General features: G+C 42.4%; 2 protein-coding genes and 1 long non-coding RNA gene across 4 annotated transcripts; 1 reads left to right on the top strand and 2 right to left on the bottom strand.

The window, feature by feature from the left end:
• The first annotated feature begins 92 nt into the window (after positions 1-92).
• On the top strand, positions 93-16,624 carry LOC133470086 (uncharacterized). Its single transcript, XR_009785847.1, has 4 exons — positions 93-242; positions 2,872-2,908; positions 15,657-15,806; positions 16,303-16,624. It is a non-coding gene; the product is annotated as an uncharacterized LOC133470086 (long non-coding RNA).
• Positions 376-8,950, bottom strand: urad (ureidoimidazoline (2-oxo-4-hydroxy-4-carboxy-5-) decarboxylase). The gene is made up of 8 exons (XM_061757988.1): positions 8,602-8,950; positions 5,483-5,672; positions 3,517-3,636; positions 3,073-3,277; positions 2,532-2,685; positions 2,246-2,334; positions 1,630-1,830; positions 376-1,317 (listed from the first exon to the last, which is right to left on the bottom strand). Exons 1-8 carry the CDS (start codon positions 8,679-8,681, stop codon positions 968-970), a joined length of 1,389 nt encoding a protein of 462 aa, XP_061613972.1. The 5' UTR covers positions 8,682-8,950; the 3' UTR covers positions 376-967.
• flt3 (fms related receptor tyrosine kinase 3) lies at positions 9,641-18,918 on the bottom strand. 2 transcript variants are annotated; one of them, XM_061757983.1, is made up of 23 exons: positions 18,748-18,918; positions 18,466-18,548; positions 18,143-18,294; positions 17,400-17,512; positions 17,204-17,315; positions 16,911-17,044; positions 16,631-16,809; positions 16,253-16,391; positions 15,624-15,801; positions 15,265-15,365; positions 15,011-15,125; positions 14,727-14,932; positions 13,699-13,811; positions 13,507-13,639; positions 13,335-13,439; positions 13,142-13,252; positions 12,760-12,919; positions 12,570-12,682; positions 12,395-12,510; positions 11,302-11,424; positions 11,096-11,233; positions 10,629-10,734; positions 9,641-10,169 (listed from the first exon to the last, which is right to left on the bottom strand). In XM_061757983.1, exons 1-23 carry the CDS (start codon positions 18,773-18,775, stop codon positions 10,027-10,029), a joined length of 2,901 nt encoding a protein of 966 aa, XP_061613967.1. In that variant the 5' UTR covers positions 18,776-18,918; the 3' UTR covers positions 9,641-10,026. The 2 variants fall into 2 exon arrangements, with proteins under 2 accessions (XP_061613967.1, XP_061613966.1); XM_061757982.1 differs by having other exon boundaries at positions 11,022-11,233; positions 18,748-18,914.
• Positions 18,919-20,322: the final 1,404 nt, after the last annotated feature.

Genomic DNA, 20,322 nt, shown 5'->3' with positions numbered 1-20,322 from the left:
CTAATGAAAATAATCTCATATTGAGGAGATATTCTGTAATTTAACGTGGGGATTTTTTTTTAAAATCGCAAACGATTGCCTGTTTTTAATTTGGCAACGACGGGGGCAGCACATTCGAATGGGGGTCCTTGATGGAAGGACCCGTGTTGAACTCAAATGCAGGTGATCATAAATCATAGATTTTCAAACTTTTTTTTTTTTTTTAAAACTCAGTGTGGACCTCAAGCCAAACGTCACATAAGGTAGGTGTATTGCGTCCGTATTGTCCAAAGTTCATACATTATTTACAAAAAAAAACCCAACTGAGTAGTCAAATATTTTCCCACCATTTCATGTTATACTCAGCTTGTCCACTCAGATAATCATTCATGGAGACATTGTGGAAAAATGACTTTTTAATGTTTGTATTCAAATAGTTGGTTCCCCAGAGTGTCAGTCTACTTATCAAAGAAACTACGGAGGGAAAACTTTACATATAACCAAATATATGCAAAATCTGTGATATTGGGCTTTGGGCTGAAATTTCAGGTTGAACCAAAAATGCACTATAACCTTTACTGGTGAACTTAATTTGACCATTCAAACATACAAATATGCATATGCAACCACTCAACGTTTCAGTGCATTTTGCACAACTAGCGGAAATTTCACCCCTGACTTTTTATAAGTGGAGTATGACTGCAATTTCTGGTCATACACGGGGCGGCTGTGGAACAGTAGGTAGAGCGGGTCGTCCAGGGACCGAAGGGTAGCTGGTTTGAATCCCGGTTTAGACTGTCTGCTTGTTGACGTGTCCTTGGGCAAAACAACAAACCCTAATTTACTTCCAGTGGGCCTGGCAGCACCTTGCATGGCATCAGCCGCCCACTGGTGTGTGAATGTGAGGCTTTGTAAAGCGCTTTGGGCACTGTGATGGTGTAGCTAAAACGTTATACAAGTGCAATCCATTTATCAGTTACCATGTAAGTTAAAATCCAAATTTGGCGTCAGCGTGCACGAGGTTCCGAAGACGCAGACGACATATTTTCTTGACCTCCTCAATGGCGCACGCTCTCTCCTCCGTGCACCCGTTTGCGATGCGGACGCGCATCTCCTGGAAAATGCTGGCCTTGTCGCTCATGAGGGTGCAGATGACGAACGGGAAGCCGAAGCGCTCCTTGTACTCTTCGTTCCAGCAGGACATGGTGGCGGTCTCCTCTGAGCTCAGCGCGTTGAAGCCCACGTTGGCCTGCTCGCTCAGGGACTCTTGGGTCAAGGTGCCGGCCTTGAAGTCGCGGCCCGCGAGGTCCGGGTGGCACCTGAGGATCCCCTCTTTGCCTGGACACGAATGAGGACTTTTCATCATCAACATCAAGCGCTTAGTAAATCTAATATATTCCCCCCCCTCCCCTTTTTTTTTTTTTTTTTTTTTTTTTTTTTTACTGTTTAACTTAAAACCTAAGAAACTGCTTCATAATTCATTTTTACTGTACCTCATGTTGGTTCTTTCTAAAAGCTGAAAACTTTCATCACATTCGGCACCAAATTGCCATAACGGCATATTTTTTTGACAGTTTAAGGTCCACCATCTATCCTATAGCAGTCACATTGTCAGATTTGTGATTAGCCACTACCTTGATTGTGACTCACCCGCTTCGGACAGAGCGTCGATGAAGTCGCAGATGGTCGCCTCGAAAGCGTCGATGTCGGCGAAGGGACGCTGGGAGCACACGGCCGCCGCCACGATGGGGCACCTCTCCACCACGTTGCCGAAAATGTTCACAAAGTCCTCGTAGGGAAGCTCATTGACTCGGGCGAGCTCCATGTTCTCCCGGACGGCTGCTCGTCCACCTGAAAAGTGGAAAACAATCATTCGTCTGAAGTCCAACGACCAGCTCGGCACGCGTTTGGTTAATGTTTTTTTTTTTTTTTTTTTTTTTTATATACCTTGGGCACTCATGAAACAACATATTTTCACAATTCTAATGCAGATTATTTATTTTTTTATTTCTGACTTCCCAGGTTTCACCCTAAAAAAAATATTTGAAATACATATCTGAGTAATTATGTCCTTGCCCAGTGTATTCCAAAAATCTCACATCACACCACCTAACAAAAATGTCAAAAAAAAGTGACAATACACAGGTTAATGATTTACCTTCTGCCATTTAGTGGAAGAGTATTTATTTATAGCAGCAACTGTTCTGCTGTTCACTATATGTCGCGGTCATAGATAGATGAACAAAAAGATACATTATTACACGACCTAAATATTTAGCTGGGTCGTCCTCTTCTCCTCGGGTGTCCAGCATCGTCATGTTGAGGTCTGGCTTGGCCTCCCCAGAGCTCATCCACCTCGGTGAGAAGAAAAAGCCGTTGTTTAAGACAGGTGCCTATGTGACCCTCCTTTTAATATTTGTATCACTATTTATTCAGGATCATCTTAATATTGATAGGTCTAAGTATATCACTTTGTTAAGTCATAATGGGACAAAATCATAATGCTCGACTTACGTAGGGAAAAACAAGCCTTCAAACAACGCGAACAATACCTTTGCAATGTATTTGGATGCGGGAGATTAATATGCAGACACTCTCGCAGGTAGTCGTACGCCTTCGGACCATGAAAGTGGAGAGTTGTGGCAAAGTCCCGTTGTTCTTTGGTATATTCGTGGCTGTTTTTGGACAGGAGGTGAACTGGAAGATCTGAAATTCAATTAGCACAGGCATATTAGTGAGGACCAATGAAATCGTTTATTAGGAAGTCCTAAAAAAGGAGGGAACGTATTGATGCACTTTAGTTCAAGTTTTCTCCAAAGTTGTATTTTGGAGTCGCTCCTTTCAACTATTCGTTTCCGTCAGTGTTCACGCAAACATTTTGTTTGTTTACAGGTCAACTCATGACGGCTCCAGATTGTTGTCGGGCCTGGTAAGCGAGTTTTATTTAACTGTATATATTAAAATAAATCAACTTGAAAACGTCCATTTGACCCATTTTGCTTTACTTGAATTTGCTTTCAATTAATATTTGAAGGCCAAAACAGAAGCAACAAGGCGATGTATTGTACACTTAAATTGGAATTTCCCTTTTACCTGCGTATATATCGAGCCGCTCTTTCAATTCCTCATTCATGATTTTCTTCACCTCGAGATCCTCCAGAAGACAACTGACGGTGTTCCTCGCCCTCCTCTCTCTGTCCTTGGCGTTCCTCTTCTCTCTTTCCAGACTCTCCACCCTAGCCAAGGCTTCACTGAGTTTGATCCTCAGTTCTTCAGGTGTTGAAGCGTAGGCGTGGTCCTAGTCGAAACAAGGATTAAACAATAATAATAATTAAAAAGAGACTTCATTTAAAGATTTTTAATATGAATATGTGAGGAACATCTGTAAAATGCGGTCTATAGAGCCCACCGGTATATAAACCGCACATAACACAAACAAATACAGTGGTACATCGACTTACGACCTTTTCTTGTAATCAATTTATTTGAGTTCTTCGATTAATCGTTTCAGCCCCAGGCTGAGCGCTGATTACTCACAACTGTGGGAACAACCGTGGGCGCAGATTTGGGCACACTCTGGATTGTGGGCGGAGGCAGGGTCTCCCGTGCCTTCGTAGAGGTCCGAGACATCCTGGTCGCCGCAGGCTTAAGTGAACCCTGAAATATCGAAATGATCTCCAATTACAACTCAAAATACCTCAAAGATACCTTCACATTCAGAAAGTGGGAAAAAACAAACATTTTCAGCATAATATTGCTTTGAATGTCGTAATCCTTACATCCTAGTGCAGGGGGCGGCAACCTTAAATACTCAAAAGAGCCATTTGGACTGCCCCCCCCCCCCCCCCCCTCCCAAAAACCATTTTTGCCACATTTATTAAATCAATAAACTGCGACAGAGAACACATTTTATCTCCGCATGAAACAAAAACATTTTTAACTTTTAAAAAAGATGCTTGGTTGAAGTTTCCTTTCAAATACAACAGTCAATGTCTATTTTGAGTCCTCGTATTTATGAAATTAAAGTCAAACTTAAATTACCCACCTGAAGCGCACCGAAAATGCCACCTTCTTTCATCATTTTATCATGTGTGGAGCATGCAGTCAGCTTGAAGAGGCTTAATTTAAAACATATATTTGTGAACTAATAGCCAATTAAAACATTGATTTTACATGGTTGATGTGATTTTTGCTCGTGAATCGCAATGCACAGCGTCAGCACATCCGGGCAGTAAGCTGATGATTCATCTTCAATCACACATGATTGTAAGCGGTCATCTGTGAGGCTATGTTTGCAATGTTTGTTTTTAATATAGTTCATGTAGCACGTAGCATTAAACGTTCAGTTTTCTTCAGAGACTTTTCTTAGATTTATGGACTAGCTCAATAAATCCTGGCATGTCACAAGATCACCATAAACTTCAAATTTTGAATTGCATTTGAAAGACGAATGAACTCAAATGAAAGAGTTGGAAAATGAGTATTACTGCAACGGTGAAGCTGTGCGGTTCCCAGAATGCATTGCGCCACGCAATGCTGACATTTTGCCTTACTAAGGATCTAAATTATTTTTGTCCATGTGTGCTTATGTTACCAGTAGTTTGTTGAATGTGTGTCTTACTTAACTGTCAGATACATTGTCTCCCTTTGTTTTTGTTGAAAGCCGGACTGTTGGTTGTGTGCGATACAAAAACATCTCGCTCGGTTCCGCAGTAAGCAGTATTATGGTGATTTACTGTACATGCAGGCACCTGGTCAGTACCTTAAGAAAGCTGGACCCAGTTTGTAATTCTGCCTTGCTCTTTGTTACAAGATGAAGCAATCGAGTGCATCATTACGCAGATTTGACACGATGGCTCTCTCGCTCTTGCACAAAGCTTTGATTGGGCTGGTACCTGATTACTTAACTGGACTATTTATTATTGGACTAATTAATTTGAAAAAGATGTCCTTCAAATGGTTGTCCACAGAGGGCGAACTGAATTAGGGAAAGGGACATTTAGCTATGCTGGTCCTTCAGCTTGGAACAAGATACAAAAGACCTCAAATTGCCAGGACTAGTTAGACTAGGAGAAATTAAAAGTATTTTAAAAGATTCCAAAAACAGCTCTTGTGAACATTGCTGTTTTGTTTGCCTGTTGGAAGGCGTTGTAACTCTGTCTTTTGACTGCCTTGTTTGGCCAGATCACGCTTGTAAGAGAGATTTTAATCTCAATCATGCTCATAAAGGATTTGATTTGTAAACTACACAGTTTGGCTCAGCCTTACCTGGAAATGAACCGACTGAAGGAAAATGCAAACATGTACTTGGAAACGGCTCAATGAAGCTTTTTTTTTTTTTCCCCCTTATGTGAGTCAAAAAAGCTTCTGTTTTCTTGTACGAGTCTGCACTGTCACAGTATTTAATTTCTAAGTCACCACAGAGCCACAACAGAGGGACGAAAGTGCCACGTGTGGCTCCGGAGCCACGGGTTGCCGACCCTCGTCCTCGTGATAAACCTACCTTTTTGGCAGGAACTTTGAAACAGGAGACAGGAACGGTTCCATCTCGGAGCCTGACTGTCTGACCTGTTCTGTCGAAGTCCTCCGGTCTGAAGTGCTCACTGCACAGCATGCTCGACGAACTGGCAGAGAAACCTTTCCTCCGGACAGCTCTTTCCCATTTTCTTCTCATCACTTCATTTTTGGGAAACCTACATTATTCGTACGAGAAAAGTTAGCTCAAGTGGGCTTCACATATACCGCCAATCAGGCCAAATTGTAGCATTTTTACACCGGATTCCTGGATGTCTCTAAAAGAGTTTTTTGTCCACTTGGGGTTGCCTCACATTCTACTGAGAGCTGAAGAGGATGATGTGTTACTACTCTTTCACCCGTGCAGTTCGACACCTCATTTTATGATGTTCAAAATGTTCACAATCATATATACATGATTTCTTTAGCTATAAGTGACGGTTAGAAAAAAAAAATATTGAATTGTGTTTTTGATGGCGTTTTATGAGGCAATTTATAGTCAGGGCTAACAATCGTATGTAAATGTTATACTGTTCAATATTTTCAAATCCTTATGTGTACTGTATTTTCACGACCAAAGGGCGCACTGTATTAAAAGGCGCAGTCTCAGTTACGGGGTCTATTTCTGTATTTAACACATACATAAGGGGCACCGCATTATTGGGCGCAGGCATGGTAAAACATACGCTAGCTTAAAACATACAGTAGCATACATGCACGCTAAAACAAAGTTTAAAAAGGCAGCGGGAGGAAAACTGAATTCGGTTGTACTTTATTGAAGTATTTAACAATGTACTCACGTTATTTTTTTTATCAATCCTTATCCACAAATCCATCAAAGTCCTCATGTTCTGTAGCCGAAATGAACAGCTGGGCAAGCTCTCCAACAAACACGCCGGGTTCGCTCTCGTCATTGTCGCCGTCAGTCAGCAATGATGCCGGCTTTCGTGAAAGCTCGGACAACCGTCAAAGCAGATACCTTAGCCCAAGCATCCACAATCCATTCGCATATGGTGGCGTAACTCGCTTGGCGTTGCCTCCCAGTCTTAGTTGCACTTGGTTTTATCACAGCGGCTGTGAGATGGGCACGCATGGAGTCACAGATCAACAGGGACGGTGAGGCGTGGAAAAAACCATCCGGTCTCTTTTACGTACACCTCACTCAGCCACTCTCTCATTTTGTCCTCGTCCATCGAGCCCTTTTGATGGGCCTTAACAAGGACTTCGGCTGGAAACTTTTCTTTAGGCAGCGTCTTCCTCTTAAGAATCACCATAGGTGGCAGTTTCTGTCCATTACCATGGCAATCAAGCACAACAGTAAAAGCCGACCTCTCGTGCACTGTTGTGCGCATCGCAACCTTGGTGGTGCCCTTCTTCTCGACAGTGTGGGGGTTCACCGGGATGTCGAAAGTGAGCGGCACCTCGTCCGTGTTGGTGATGTGGTTGGGCTGGATGTGTTTGTCGGGAATCTTTTTACTGCAGTAGGAGCAGAAGATGGCCAGCTTTTCCTTGTAATCCGCCGGAGGTTGCTGCGCCACGGTAGTCCTTGCCCGGATGGATAGATGGCGCCGTTTCATAAAACGAAAGCACCAAGACGGACCTCCTTGAAAATGTTCGATTTTCATTTCTTCTGCAAGCGTTTTTGCCCTCAGTCAAATGGCGACTGTAGATACGCTTCTCCCGGCTATTCTTTTTGCCCATTAATCCATTGCTCGAGTTGGTCTTCCAACTCGGGACACCTCACCTTGTTTCCGCGGAAACTCAGCTTCGTCTTCGTGACTTGGCAAAGCTCGTTTTCCTGCTTCCTCCACTTGCGAACCATGGATTCGTTGATCTTGAATTCTCTCGCGGCTGCTCGATTCCCATGTTCCTCCGCGTAACTGACAGCTTGCAGTTTAAACTGTGCTTCGTAAGCGCGTCTCTTCGTGGGTGCCATTTTCGGGGGTCCTTAGCCAAAGTGATGTTGTTTTGCACAATGCACATACTGGCGCTATATACCGACTGGGGGCGTGCCTTTAGCGTCCTCCTTCACGCGCACCCTTCCCCCTTTACGTCCGCATGCTGTACTCAGTCACGTCCGCTTTTCCTCTATATAAGCAGCGTGTCGGCAGGAAAGGCTCCCAGTCAGTCAAGCGGAGCGCTCATCAAAGTCACACAACAACATTCACAGATTTTGGAACTCAGTGCACACACAAGGCGCGCTGCATTATAAGGCGCCCCGTCCATTTTGGAGAAAATGTAAGACTTTTAAGTGGGCCTTATGGTCGTGAAAATACGGTAATCAACAGAGTAGGGCCGAAGTCAGTGACTGTGATGTAAAATGGAATGATAGCCAATTCGGAAGCTCCCGGAAGTTGGATTGACACAAATACAAAAGCAACTGGTTGCAGCAACATGACAAGTGGGCGCCATCTTTGTGGAATTTTCTCAAAAACATGGAACGAGCACTTAAAACTCCTCCAAAATGCTCTATAACAAATAAATTCACAAATAAATAAATAAATAAAAGTTTATTAAAGACTGTGACCTAGTCTACTGCCCACAATGCCCTCTTCTCAGGAACAACGTTCCATTTGCACTATTTAAGATGAATTTTTAGTTTCAAGTGACTCAGGTTGAAGTGACCCAGCGTTTTGACAGACTGTCATTTTTGTGAAAATCTTGTCACATTGTTATTGTTTGTGTTTGTATATCTTGTCTCGCAAGAAAAATGACAAGATAAAAAAAAAAAGAAGCTTAGTTTCTGTTTCTTCTTCTTTGTATTTTTCGTCAGTCTGGATGTCCCCGTGCTGCCTCTCACAGGACAGTCTTGGTACTACGACAAACATCGATTGGGTGCGGGGAGCACCCACGCGACGATGTTCACTTTAAAAATCGTTGTGTGTGTGTGTCCCGATTAAGCAACTAACAGCAGAGGTTTTTTTTTTTGTTTGTTTTTTTAAAAAATCATTTCGGAGGCAATTTAGTAGGAAAGACTCGTTTGGAGGCTGGTTTCACCTCGGGAATTCACAGATCATGTGCGGGATTAACCACAAAAGTCGGCGAAGTCTCCGCAAAATGATGATGTTACGGACAAATAGAAATTTTCAAAGTCATTTTTAGCCTTACCTGTGAAATGTAATCCCACGGGCTCTGGATTCGACTGTAAAGCGGTTGCCACAAGTCAAGACAGAACACGAATGAGGCATCTTGTTCTCCAACCCGCTTCAGTTTGCCACATTCAAAATGGCGACAACGTCGACGTGCAAATTTGCGCACAAAGTGATTTCTACGTATATATGTACATGCTTAAAACTCTCTTGGTTACACGTACAAAATAAGATCTACATGGGTGTGTGGATATATCGCTACGTCCAGTAAAAAAAACAACGATTTGGCGTGAAGTCAGAACGTATCCACTGATAATCGACGAAACTACAGCACGAGCTAAAGGCGGGCGTCAACCTAAGAAGAAACCCACCGTCATTGGCTGGCGTTGTACTTCCGTGTTATGCAGCCATTGGCCGACCTAGCTGTCAATCATTTACAGGCCTGCACCGCTGATTGGGCAGTTCCGGAAAAGTCTTCACGCAGACATTTTGTTTGTTTTCCGGTCAAATCGTGTTTTTTTTTTGTATTTACAGGTATATATTACGTTATACAATATTCTTGTGCTGTAATAGAAAAAAAAAATATTTGGCTCAATATATTCCTGTAAATGAAATAATTAGTTATATAAAAATGTGCCTGGTAAGTAACTTTTTTGTAAATTTGTATTTAATGAATTTTTCTATGGCTAGAATAAAATGAATAAATAAATATACAAAAACATAGTTCCGTTTAAGTATGTAAGTATTTTAACAGTATTTTATTTATATATTATTTGATTGTGTTTTTTTTTTAGGGCTAGAAGTATTTGGGAATATATATATATATATATATATATATATATATATATATATATATATAAAAACATAGTGCCTGCGACTCACTGGCGACCAGTTCAGGGTGTAGTCCGCCTTTCGCCCGAAGTCAGCTGTGATAGGCTCCCGCGACCCTAACCAGGATAAGTGGTGTTGAAAATAGATGGATGGATGGATATTTATTCTGGTAGGCCTAAATGTCTCTATAAGAATGAATAAATTATTGAAATATATGGACAAAAATATATGGCTATATTGAAGGTTTAATGCTTCGACTTTGAAAAAGTACACAAAAACATTACATTCAAACTTGTAAAACTGCTAAGATAAAAGTCGGTTACAATTCAAAACTTTCTTGAGCGACATGACAAATCAGTAACAAAAAAAATTGAAGGCAAAAAAAACAATCTTACACAGTGACACAAATATGTCGTAAAATTTTTAACCCAAGAAGCTGAATAGCAAAAGGGCATTTTGTGTTACCTTTCAGGCCCACTGTACTTCCCGTTGGCGCTTGGTTAAACCTAATCTTAGCTTATATACAGTATTTGAGAACAATGGCAATGGTCTTTGCTCTGTCTCTCGTTTTGACTGAATTCTTAAAGGCATGTGGATGAACTGCAATTATTATTTAGATGGAACGCTGGACGGCTTCGGTTGGTTTTCGTTCGACTGCGCCTCGTCCTCGTTCTGCTGGGCGAAAGCGGAAGTGTCCAAATTGGCTGATGCATTCTGGCATTCGGTCGACGCCCGGTTGATGGTGTTGTGATAGAGCTGAAAGAGGAAGATGTTCTGTTACCAGCAGTGGTGGACCATCAGGGTCAACAAGGCCTTTTCTGATGGCCTATACACTATCAAAAGCAATGACCTACATTTAAAACCTCAATTCTTGTATGTGTTACATGAATTGTATTAATTTATTCCCAACTGTCCATTGTCTTTATTTTATCATGTTTCTCTTTGCTATACTGCTTGCAGTACATGTTTTTTCTCTCTGAAACTGTAGTAACAATGGGACTGTTTCTTTACCCAATCACATTCAAATTTACCTCAGAGGACCAGGCCACAATTATGTCAGCAGTTTTCCTTCGAATAGAAAAAATGAAAATGAGCTTACTTTTTTTTTTTTTAACCTCATCTACGACTGATCTGGCCCGTCTGTCCGGTTTAAATATCAATTGTGGCCCTTGAGCGCAAAGGTTTGGCCATCCCTTGGATTACAGATGAGCGTACCTTCTCCTCGCTGACCGTCAGATTGTCCGACATGATGGCCACCAATTTGGAGAAGGAGGGGCGGTCGCCGGGGTCCAGGGCCCAGCACTTGCACATCATCCCGTACCTGGAAAAGGAAGCGTGAAGCACGATGACCGTTGTTTGGCCGCATGTGTATATACAGTACTAGTTGGGGATATTGGGCTTACGGGTGAAATTTCAGGATGAATCTAAAATGCACTATAACCTTTACAGGCAAACTTAATTTGACCTTCTCTAACCTTTTGAATGTACATGTCCAACTGTTGAATGTTGACAGATACCAACAGTTTTTGCACAACTTGCTTCTCTCTAACAAGGAGCTGAATGGCTAAAAATCACGGCATCCAATGTGATAAACATTGGGCCACCTACACAGACTTGTCAGCGTAGTAAGGACACTCCATCTTGAATCCTCTCTGAATCATGGAATAGAACTCAGGGTCCACCTTCACGCCCGGGTATGGGGTGACACCCAGAGAGAATATTTCCCACAGGAGGATGCCGTACGCCCACACGTCGCTCTCCATGGTGTACGTCCCCTGGAAGATGCTCTCCGGTGCCATCCACTTCACGGGCAAACGCACCTGCCAGGTGTTAAAAGTCATTTTAGATAAGTGTTACCAAAGAAAAAGAATGTTTCCCCACGACTTACGTTGCCTCTCACAACATAGTTGGAGTTGTTGTCGATGTCCCGCGCCAATCCAAAGTCGGCGATTTTCACCACTCGGCCTTTGGTAACCAGCACGTTGCGTGCCGCCAGGTCACGATGGATACACTGTAGATACGCGTCATTTCAACTGCCTCCGTGCACAACAAACTGAACACATCAGAAATAATCCATAGAGCCCCCCCCCCCCCCACCCCCCAAAAAAAAAAAAACGTCCATGCCTCAATCAATAAAACATGGGCACATGTGAGTTTCATAAAATTATTGCAATGCGATCGTTCCTTGAAAGTTATTAATGATAACCGCCACCTTGCAAAATAAGCATAACGGTTGTAAATAATCCACAGTGCCCAAAAAAATCCACGGAATGCTGAGTCACGCATGCGCACGTGCGCGTGTCATACAATTACAGTCAAGTTTAAGTCATTCCATGACCAAGCTCATAATTCAAAACACTCATATGTCAAATCATCTTTCCCCATTAAAATGAAGGGAAAAGCCATTCATTCGTTCCAGCCTCCCGCCCAAAAAAACTTTTGTAATGTGTTTTTTCATAAGAAAATGGCACATATTGTTCTCTACTTTACAAAAACATACAGTAATGACATCATTAGATATAATTACAAATAATTAAATCGTTTTTTCACACTGTATCTATTGAATGTCGATTGTGCTGCTCTTTTTGGTGTGCCCGCCTTGGTCACCTGGCGGCAGTGTAAGACACAGACGGATATACTGTTCATTGAGACATCCCAGATCGTCAGTACAGCACTAATATTAGTCATTCTTTGCAGAGGATAAAGAATATATGACCTGAGTCCTGTGTCTTGTCTGCTTACGTGTTGCTGCACCGTTTGTGTTCAAGCAGGGATAGCTGCCAATGAACAGCCTGTTCTTTGAAGACTTGTTTTGAGTTTAGTATCTGCCAAAATGCTGCTTGTTGTGAAGTGAGTTGATTTGCGTTCACTGCCGCCATACAGGACTCAGAGCTCATGTTTTTGCTCGTGCTCAATAGAAATAACGACGAGAAGTCATCCACAGTCATCATATACTACAGTATATAGTGGGGGTTACATACATTTTTAGAGGAGAGGAAGTCCATGCCTTTGGCCACTTGGACAGCAAAGCTCAACAGGTCATCAAAGGTCAGGGCCTGCAGGTTGTCCGTGAGTCCATTCTCAAAGCTCTCTGTGTCTGCAGATGAATTAGAGTTTCAGTTAACACCTACATTGTTAAAGTACCGATCCACTTACCGTCGACACAGTCCAAGTCGTCCAAGCTGGGATGGAGGAGGGCGATGTCCTCCTTCCCCCAGGTGGTGGCAGGGTGCATCGTGATGTAGCTGTTCACTGCGCCCTCCTGCACACTGACAACAACAGACAAAAAGGTAAATTAAAATAATAATAATAATAACACAATGGATGGATGTTAGAAAATCCCTACGCGGTTGAGTTTTTCCCTGGCGTCAGGTTGTGGTAGAGGCTGCTGTAGCGGTCCCTGGTGAAGGCGTCCACCACCGATTTGTGGTAGCGCTCGCTGCTGCTCTTCAGGTAGTTCAGCAAGTCTCCGTGGCAACAATACTGGAATATCAGGTATATGGGGCCTGTGTGGAGAAGGGAAATTCTGAACTTTTGAATTGCCGATGCATTTCGAAGACTCAGAGGACACAAATTGCAAATCATGGAAATTCTGATAGATGGTATAGACAATGTTTTTAGTGACATTCATAACTGTTGAAAAACTTAGGTTAACGTCGGTTCATATTATGAGAACGCATCCATTAGTTCGTACATCTGTCCCTTTGTCATCCATCCATCACATGTACCTGACTCTGTGCATGCTCCAAGCAGGTTAACAATGTTAGTGTGGTGGCCGATGTGCGTCAGCATCTTGAGTTCGGACATCAGAGCCTCTTTCTCCACTTCCTGGTGTTTCTCTGCAAGAGACCGGATTTGCGGATCTTACCGTTTTCTTCGCATTTGAACTCACACATTACATTATGCCGGACAAACACTGACCTTTAAGCATCTTGACGGCCACCTGCTGTGACACGCCAGCCTTCTTGATGCCGTACGCCAAGGCCTGCACCACCATTCCAAAAGCACCGGAGCCCAGTTCTTGCCCTGAGAGACCACACGGGCATTGAGTTAGAATTAAGTGACAATTAGGTATGAATCAACTAACACTAACCTAATTCCAGGTTCTCCCTGGGAAACTCCCATTTCCGTTCATACTCAAAGTCCTTGAAGTTCATGTAGATGTAATCATTATCATTGGGGCCAACCATCTGGATCATCTGCAGCTGGGGGTGATAGTGGGGTTTCTGTTGGACATTTTAGTGTTAGTTGCTGCCACTTGTGTTTGAATACGTGCGCATCTCACCTTCTTTTTGACAAAGTACACGAGCACCGTAGTGACGGTGAACAAAGTCACAACCAGGATCACGCTGCCGACTTTCAGAACCATGTAGCTGCCTTTCTCCTCTTCTAGAGATCCTAAAAAACACCAGTGTGTGTGTGTGTGTGTGTGTATGTGTATATATGTATACATATAAGTGTGTGCACAGTTTTCAGTGGCCAATTATTCATGATGAGCAACACTTACTACAAAACTACTTCAAACTTTGCATTTCTGTGTGTCTGGCTCTTTTCAGCGCACTGTGAATATTGGTGCGGGCCTTTTCCAGAACAGGTTTCCCCAAATTTTAAAGGCATTGTTACGCAGGATGAGCACATAATTCTATATCTAATTGCCCCGCACACAGGCAGAGTTAAATCAAGCAAAACTGCCTTTTATGCCATGTTTGTGTCTCTTCCACTAATGCTTCCAGTTCCATCACTTTAAAATGAATTTTATACTTGCTGTGCTCACCTAAATGTTCCATAGTGAAACCGTTAAAGCTACCTGTAGCGGAAAACCCTCTTTTAAATATGGCGGTCTCCACCACTTTTACACCATTGTCAAAATTTTGTCCCAGTTTTCATACATCTACTTCGTTATTGCCTTGAGTTGTTAATAAAAGTTAGCATTGTGAATTACACCTTTCCGTCTGTTGAACCCTATTTACACCATATATATATATATATATATACCATTTTATAAAGAATGCAAGAAACACGATAGAATTCAAGAAAGAACTTGTAGCTCCCTCTTCCCTCTGCTCTGTCTTCCATACGGTATCAAGTGATGTTACGTTCATTTATCAGCCTAATTAGTCATCTATATTTATATCATTTTCTGGATGTAAAATTAATTCTTTCCTATAAAATCTTTTTTTGTTGTTGATATTTTTGGCTGCCTGAAATGGATTCATTGAATTTACATTATTTCCTATGGGAAATATTGCTTTGGTTTTCATACTATTGGGTTTTATTCAGACTTTCTGAAATGGATTAATCACGAGAACAAACCTCTGGCTGCCTGCGGGGAAGGCTGGTAGTACACCAGTTGTGGAGCCGTGCACCAGGAGCCAGCCGAGTTTGCCAGGCAAAACTTCAAGTAGTGTCCATCCGGCAGCTCTTGACTGATGGAGCTCTCGATGGTCTTTCGGCACCGTACATCAGAGTCGGCTCGCCAGGCGTCGGGCACCTCTCTCCAGAGGTCGTGACCCTCGCAGCTGTAACGAGGCAAAAAAAAGGGCAGGCATGTGTAGCTGGTGGCCATAAAAGAGCGTGTTTGAATAGTACAGGCGCACCTTTCGTTGCCAGAAAAACAAGACATCCACGTGTAATTTGCCGGGACGGCGCTCGCCGTCTGGATGCCGATGCTGTTGTTGTGCTTGTTGACGCCGAACTTGAATTTTGGTTCGTCTGTGTCATGAAACGGAGCGCACAGCCAAGCTTCATGTACAGTTTTTAAAGTCAGCATACAGTATTCATGAATGTTTCTTACAGTGTTGGAAGTACTGATGAAGTACATTTGAGTACTTTTGCCTCCTTGATTTCTTACCTACAACACACACAGACACCGACTTGCTTCTGTTTTGTCCGCCCGCCTTCACGTACAGCTTGTATTCCCCTGATTTGATTCCACCGCACAGCTTCACTGTCCTGAGATAACACAACAACTATTATTACTTTTGCCAAGGTGCTGCTCCCGTTGTCTTTTTATATTTTTAAAATGCGGTTTTATATGTATTTTTAAAATGTCATTTATTTCAATGATTTGATCAGTTCCTACATCGCTGTCAGAACGTATCCAAGCTGATAGTGGCTCTTCATTTTTTTGTGTGTTTGTGAAGGATCTTTTGACTCCTTGGAATGATATTGTACACCCTTTTGGCTAAAGTAGATAGTTACTGTTTATACCTGTGTGTTGTGACCCAGTCCTCTGTGATGCAGTTGGACAGATTGCCATCAGGCGTTTCCCACATGCAGGACTTCAGCGCGGGGTGGTAGAAGACGGCAGCTTGCAAGCACGCGCCCGATGCCTCCCGAGCCCGGAGAGTTTTTGTTGCAATCAGCTGCACCGAGAGGAAGTCTTCCGCTGAGGTAATGCACAGGAATTCAATTTTAAACAAGATCACATTTGAGGTGTTTTAACGGGAGCGCATTATGTTATATATTATTAAAGAAAGAAAAGAAAAAAAGATCACTATGTTGTAAACGCTGAGTAGCCCCGTACGTCGCCTTCAGTCGTCATGGTAACGAAAGCCGCACTCTGCATTTGCATGAGACAGAACCGCCCACCCTAAACCAAAATATTGTGTGACGTGGATGCAAAGTGTTATAGAATTCTTTATGCCCTTGTCCCAACACCTTAGCCCCACCCCCAGTCGTCATGGTAACAAAAGCTGTACTCTACATTTGCTTGACACAGAATTTCCCACCCTAAACAGAGTAATTTCAATTTTGTTTGGCAAATGTCGATATTGTGAATTTGACAGAAGACCTTTTATGAAGACATCTGAGAACAGTTAGAAATTGTGAAAACCGACCCTGGACGCTGACGTCAACAGACTTGCTTGTGTTGTCTTGTTTCCTGCAGGTGTACGTGCCACTGTGGTCCGCGTGCACAGAGTCAACGAACAAGTAAGCCATCCAGCTGTTCCTGTGCGAGTCATTTCTGATGCACATCTGGAAGGAAAAGATGTCTTCACGACAAGATTATCTGCACGTGTATCGTGGGGCGTCTTTTATATGAATAACCAATTATATTGTATTAACACGACACGTGCCCAAAAATTTTGAGAGAACAGAGTAGGACTGAATGATGACATCTATTAATCTTTTCGTTTGGATTTCATTTTTTACTTTCAACTATAAATATCTTCTGTTGCATGTTTATATGTCCAATAAAAAGCCATCAATCAAACCTCCTCCTCGATTTTTGCAGGGCACGCCAATGTTCCGGCTGTCAACACTCGGCCGTCTTTCTCCCACGCTGCCGATCGCTGCCTCTGGCGTTGGATCCTGCAGCGAAGCAGGAGAGGCTGCCCGGGACTCAAGAGCACACTGGAAACCTCGTCCTTTCCCGCCAGGTCACTATCTAAGTCTTAAAAGACAAACCATGGTGTATAATATAATATAGATTTGTGCGATATTTCACGTCACTGTCACATTGACCCATTGAAACAAACAGAGAGGGCCAATTACCATAGTCGTACAGTTGGGAGCATTCCTGCCCTTGGGAATTACTAGCACAACACATCACTCCTCTGTTTGTGAATTTAACGCTGGTGATTGTGCTCTCGGTTTTTCCCACACTTGCTACTGCTTCATCTGGAATTCTGTCCCCCCAAAAAACCAAACAAAAAAAAATCATCGTAGTAACCAAACGAGTCAGACAAGGTGTTGTGGGACGTTCAGTGTAGTGGCTCATTTGCCTGACTTCAGTGCAGGCAGCGTGCTTTCAGAAAAAGAAAACGACGGATGGAAGAACATCTTACCCTGACCACCTCACAACGGGCTTTGGGACTCCCTCTGATGCACACCTAAAATGGGGGGAACTCATCGGGACGTCGACGTGGACCAGCGTCAGACGAGGTTTTGTGGGACGTTCTAGGGGGGGAAACAAACCCCACAAAAAAAAGTCATATAGTGACGATTGACTGATTCACAACACAGGAAGGAGCAGGTACTCACTGGTGACTACATGTAGAGTAAAAGACAATGAGAACCCAGCCCCACATCTCAGTGCGTACTCTCCGGAATCTCCTCCAGAAAGCGCTGGCAGGATCAAGGATGAGCTGCCATTTCTGACAAAATTAAAAACTCCATAAAAGCACATTTACAAACATCAGAAGCATCTTTAAACACTCATACAGCATTGATATTATCAATAGTCCTGTAATATTTGTTGTATTATTATTATATTCATTTAGCCTTCCCCCCGCCCTAAACTTGGTTAATGAAAATATATTCATGTATTTGTTTAATGAATTTATCTCAGTAAATCAATGATTCAATGATTGACCACTTTGCAACAGCGCATTGTGTTCATCTATCAATGCCAGTGATGTGCACACGGGCAGAACCACCACAAGATGGCAGAATGTACAATCAACGTGTTGCCATTCGTACAACAGACTGCAAGCTTTGTGTTCACTTAACAGACCCAGATGTAGTCAAGTAAATTGAAACAAGATCGTCATTCTTTCAGCATGCAGTGGTGCCTTGAGATAATTATTATTTCATTGTGAACAAAACTATGTATTTTACACACACAGTTGAACTTTTTCTCCCATTTGTCCGTTTAAAAAAAAAAAAAAAAAAAAAAAAAAAAAAAAAATCCAATGTGGCCCTTGATCACAAAAGTTTGCTCACCCATACAATAACAAAACACAAAATGACAACAAAATACTTACACATACACATTTAGGACTTACGTCGCCGGTACGGTGTCCGATCCTCTGCTCAAGCTGCACGTGTTGCATCCGTGGAGGCCCTCCATGGAGATGAACAGTCTCCTGCCCGCATCCACCTCCAAACGGACTGGAGTGGATGCATTGAAGTGGTCCGCCGGGTGGAAACACTCCACCTGGAAATACATCACCAGCTTGACTATTGACTGCTTTCTACACACACACACACACACACACACACACATATATATTATATTATATATATATATATATATATATATATATATATATATATATATATATATATATATATATATATATATATATATATATATTGAAGCACTTACCTTGTGACTTGGTACACAGGTCTTCTCCTGCGCTGCGATGCCATTGCAGCAACGCACCCCGACGGCATACAGCAGCAGAACACCTTGAAAGATATTAATAATAAGAATTATGATCAAATACCTAATCCGCACATCTTAAATGTCAGTTAAGGTTGATGGTAACTGTTGAATTTCATCCTTGGCCTCAGCTTTTCATAGAATCGTAAGCAAAGACATTATTTTAAAATACACACCTAGAATATTTAGGGGTATTCAACCAACCCAAATTAACGTCGGACTCACCCGCGATCGTTTGACTGTCCGTCAACATCTGTCTTTCTGTCTCTGTTTGTCACAACGAAACTTCTAAGGTTGAGTCGAGTTTTTTTGTTTGGTTTTTTTCAAGAAGGGGAAGCCACGCCTGGCTACCTGATAAATAAAGTAGTCAACTTCCTATTCTTGAGACCCACTTTAAAGTTCCTTAAACTTCTAGTCTCATACTGTTCCCCCCCACACCTGCCCTTAATAAAAAAAAATTGTCACCGTCGGCGGTATTATTGTGTTGAATATCCAAATAGTAGAGTCCATAAATACTGTCCATCGTTAAATTATCCATCCATCCATTTTCTGAGCTGCTTCTCCTCACTAAGGTCGCGGGCGTGCTGGAGCCTATCCCAGCTATCATCAGGCACGAGGTGGGGTACACCCTGAACTGGTTGCCAGCCAATCGCAGGGCACAAACAAACAAACAACCATTCACACACTCAGTCACACCTACGGGCAATTTAGAGTCTCCAATTAATGCATGTTTTTGGGATGTGGGAGGAAACCGGAGTGCCCGGAGAAAACCCACGCAGGCACGGGGAGAACATGCAAACTCCACACAGGCGGCGCCGGGATTTGAACCCCAGCCCTCAGAACTGTGAGGCTGACGCTCTAACCAGTCGTCCACCGTGCCGCCTAGTTAAATTATTGACTTCATTAAAACCCTTTTTGAAATTCACATTTCTTTTGACAGGAAAATTGTTCAAAGATAATGAAATGGTATATTTATTAGAAGTAGCATAAATTAACAACATTAAAGCTTCAAGCAGCAATGACCGGGCCCTCGCACTCCCCTTTTTTTTAAATTTTTTACAGCGAATCCTCTAAAACAGTGATTCTCAAAGAGTAATACTACCACGAGTGGTCTGTGGTGTCCCTCTAGTGGTATGCGAAAGAATTACTGAATTAAATGTTCGAATTGTGTATAACGTCACAGTGACTTAAGCTTTTCTTGAATCCAGTACAGTACATTTAATAAATACAGTTCAGTTGTATTTCAGTTTTATGTACATTTGCATTGAATCTTTTGGAACTGATTTTTGTATTTTTAAAAATTTCTTTATGGTGGTACTTGGATTTTTGTGGTGGTACTTGATGGAAAAAGTTTGACAACCACAGCTTTAAAATTATCATTTGGCGCCATGCTCCATCCACAAGAGACGACGTAGGCAAAAAAAAAAAAAAGCTTTGGAAGTTAACGTTGCCTATCTTTCTAGTACACATGCTTTTAATTTGGACAAATTCCCAAGTAGGAGTTCATCAAAGTAGGAGTACTGGAATTTGCCCAAATTGGCTGATTGAAACCAAGACAGCTGACACAGTCACAGTCAATTTTAGGCATGGTTCCTTGAAACTTTTTTGTGCGTTCTTTTATGATATACATGTCCGCCCAATTTCATGTCCCGTGGTGAAACTAGTGTCGGGGGCTAATTTTTTCTAACTTTCTAGTAGCCCTGATATTTGCACAAAATGGCTGCTTCAACCCAAAACAACCGACTTCCTGTTCAATTTCGTGCATTGGTCGGTTGAGACTTCCAGCATCTTCTTCTCTTT

The sequence above is a fragment of the Phyllopteryx taeniolatus genome, chromosome 20, assembly GCF_024500385.1.
Source record: "Phyllopteryx taeniolatus isolate TA_2022b chromosome 20, UOR_Ptae_1.2, whole genome shotgun sequence".
Taxonomy (NCBI): Eukaryota; Metazoa; Chordata; class Actinopteri; order Syngnathiformes; family Syngnathidae; genus Phyllopteryx; species Phyllopteryx taeniolatus.
This window is presented reverse-complemented; position numbering and strand designations above follow the sequence as displayed.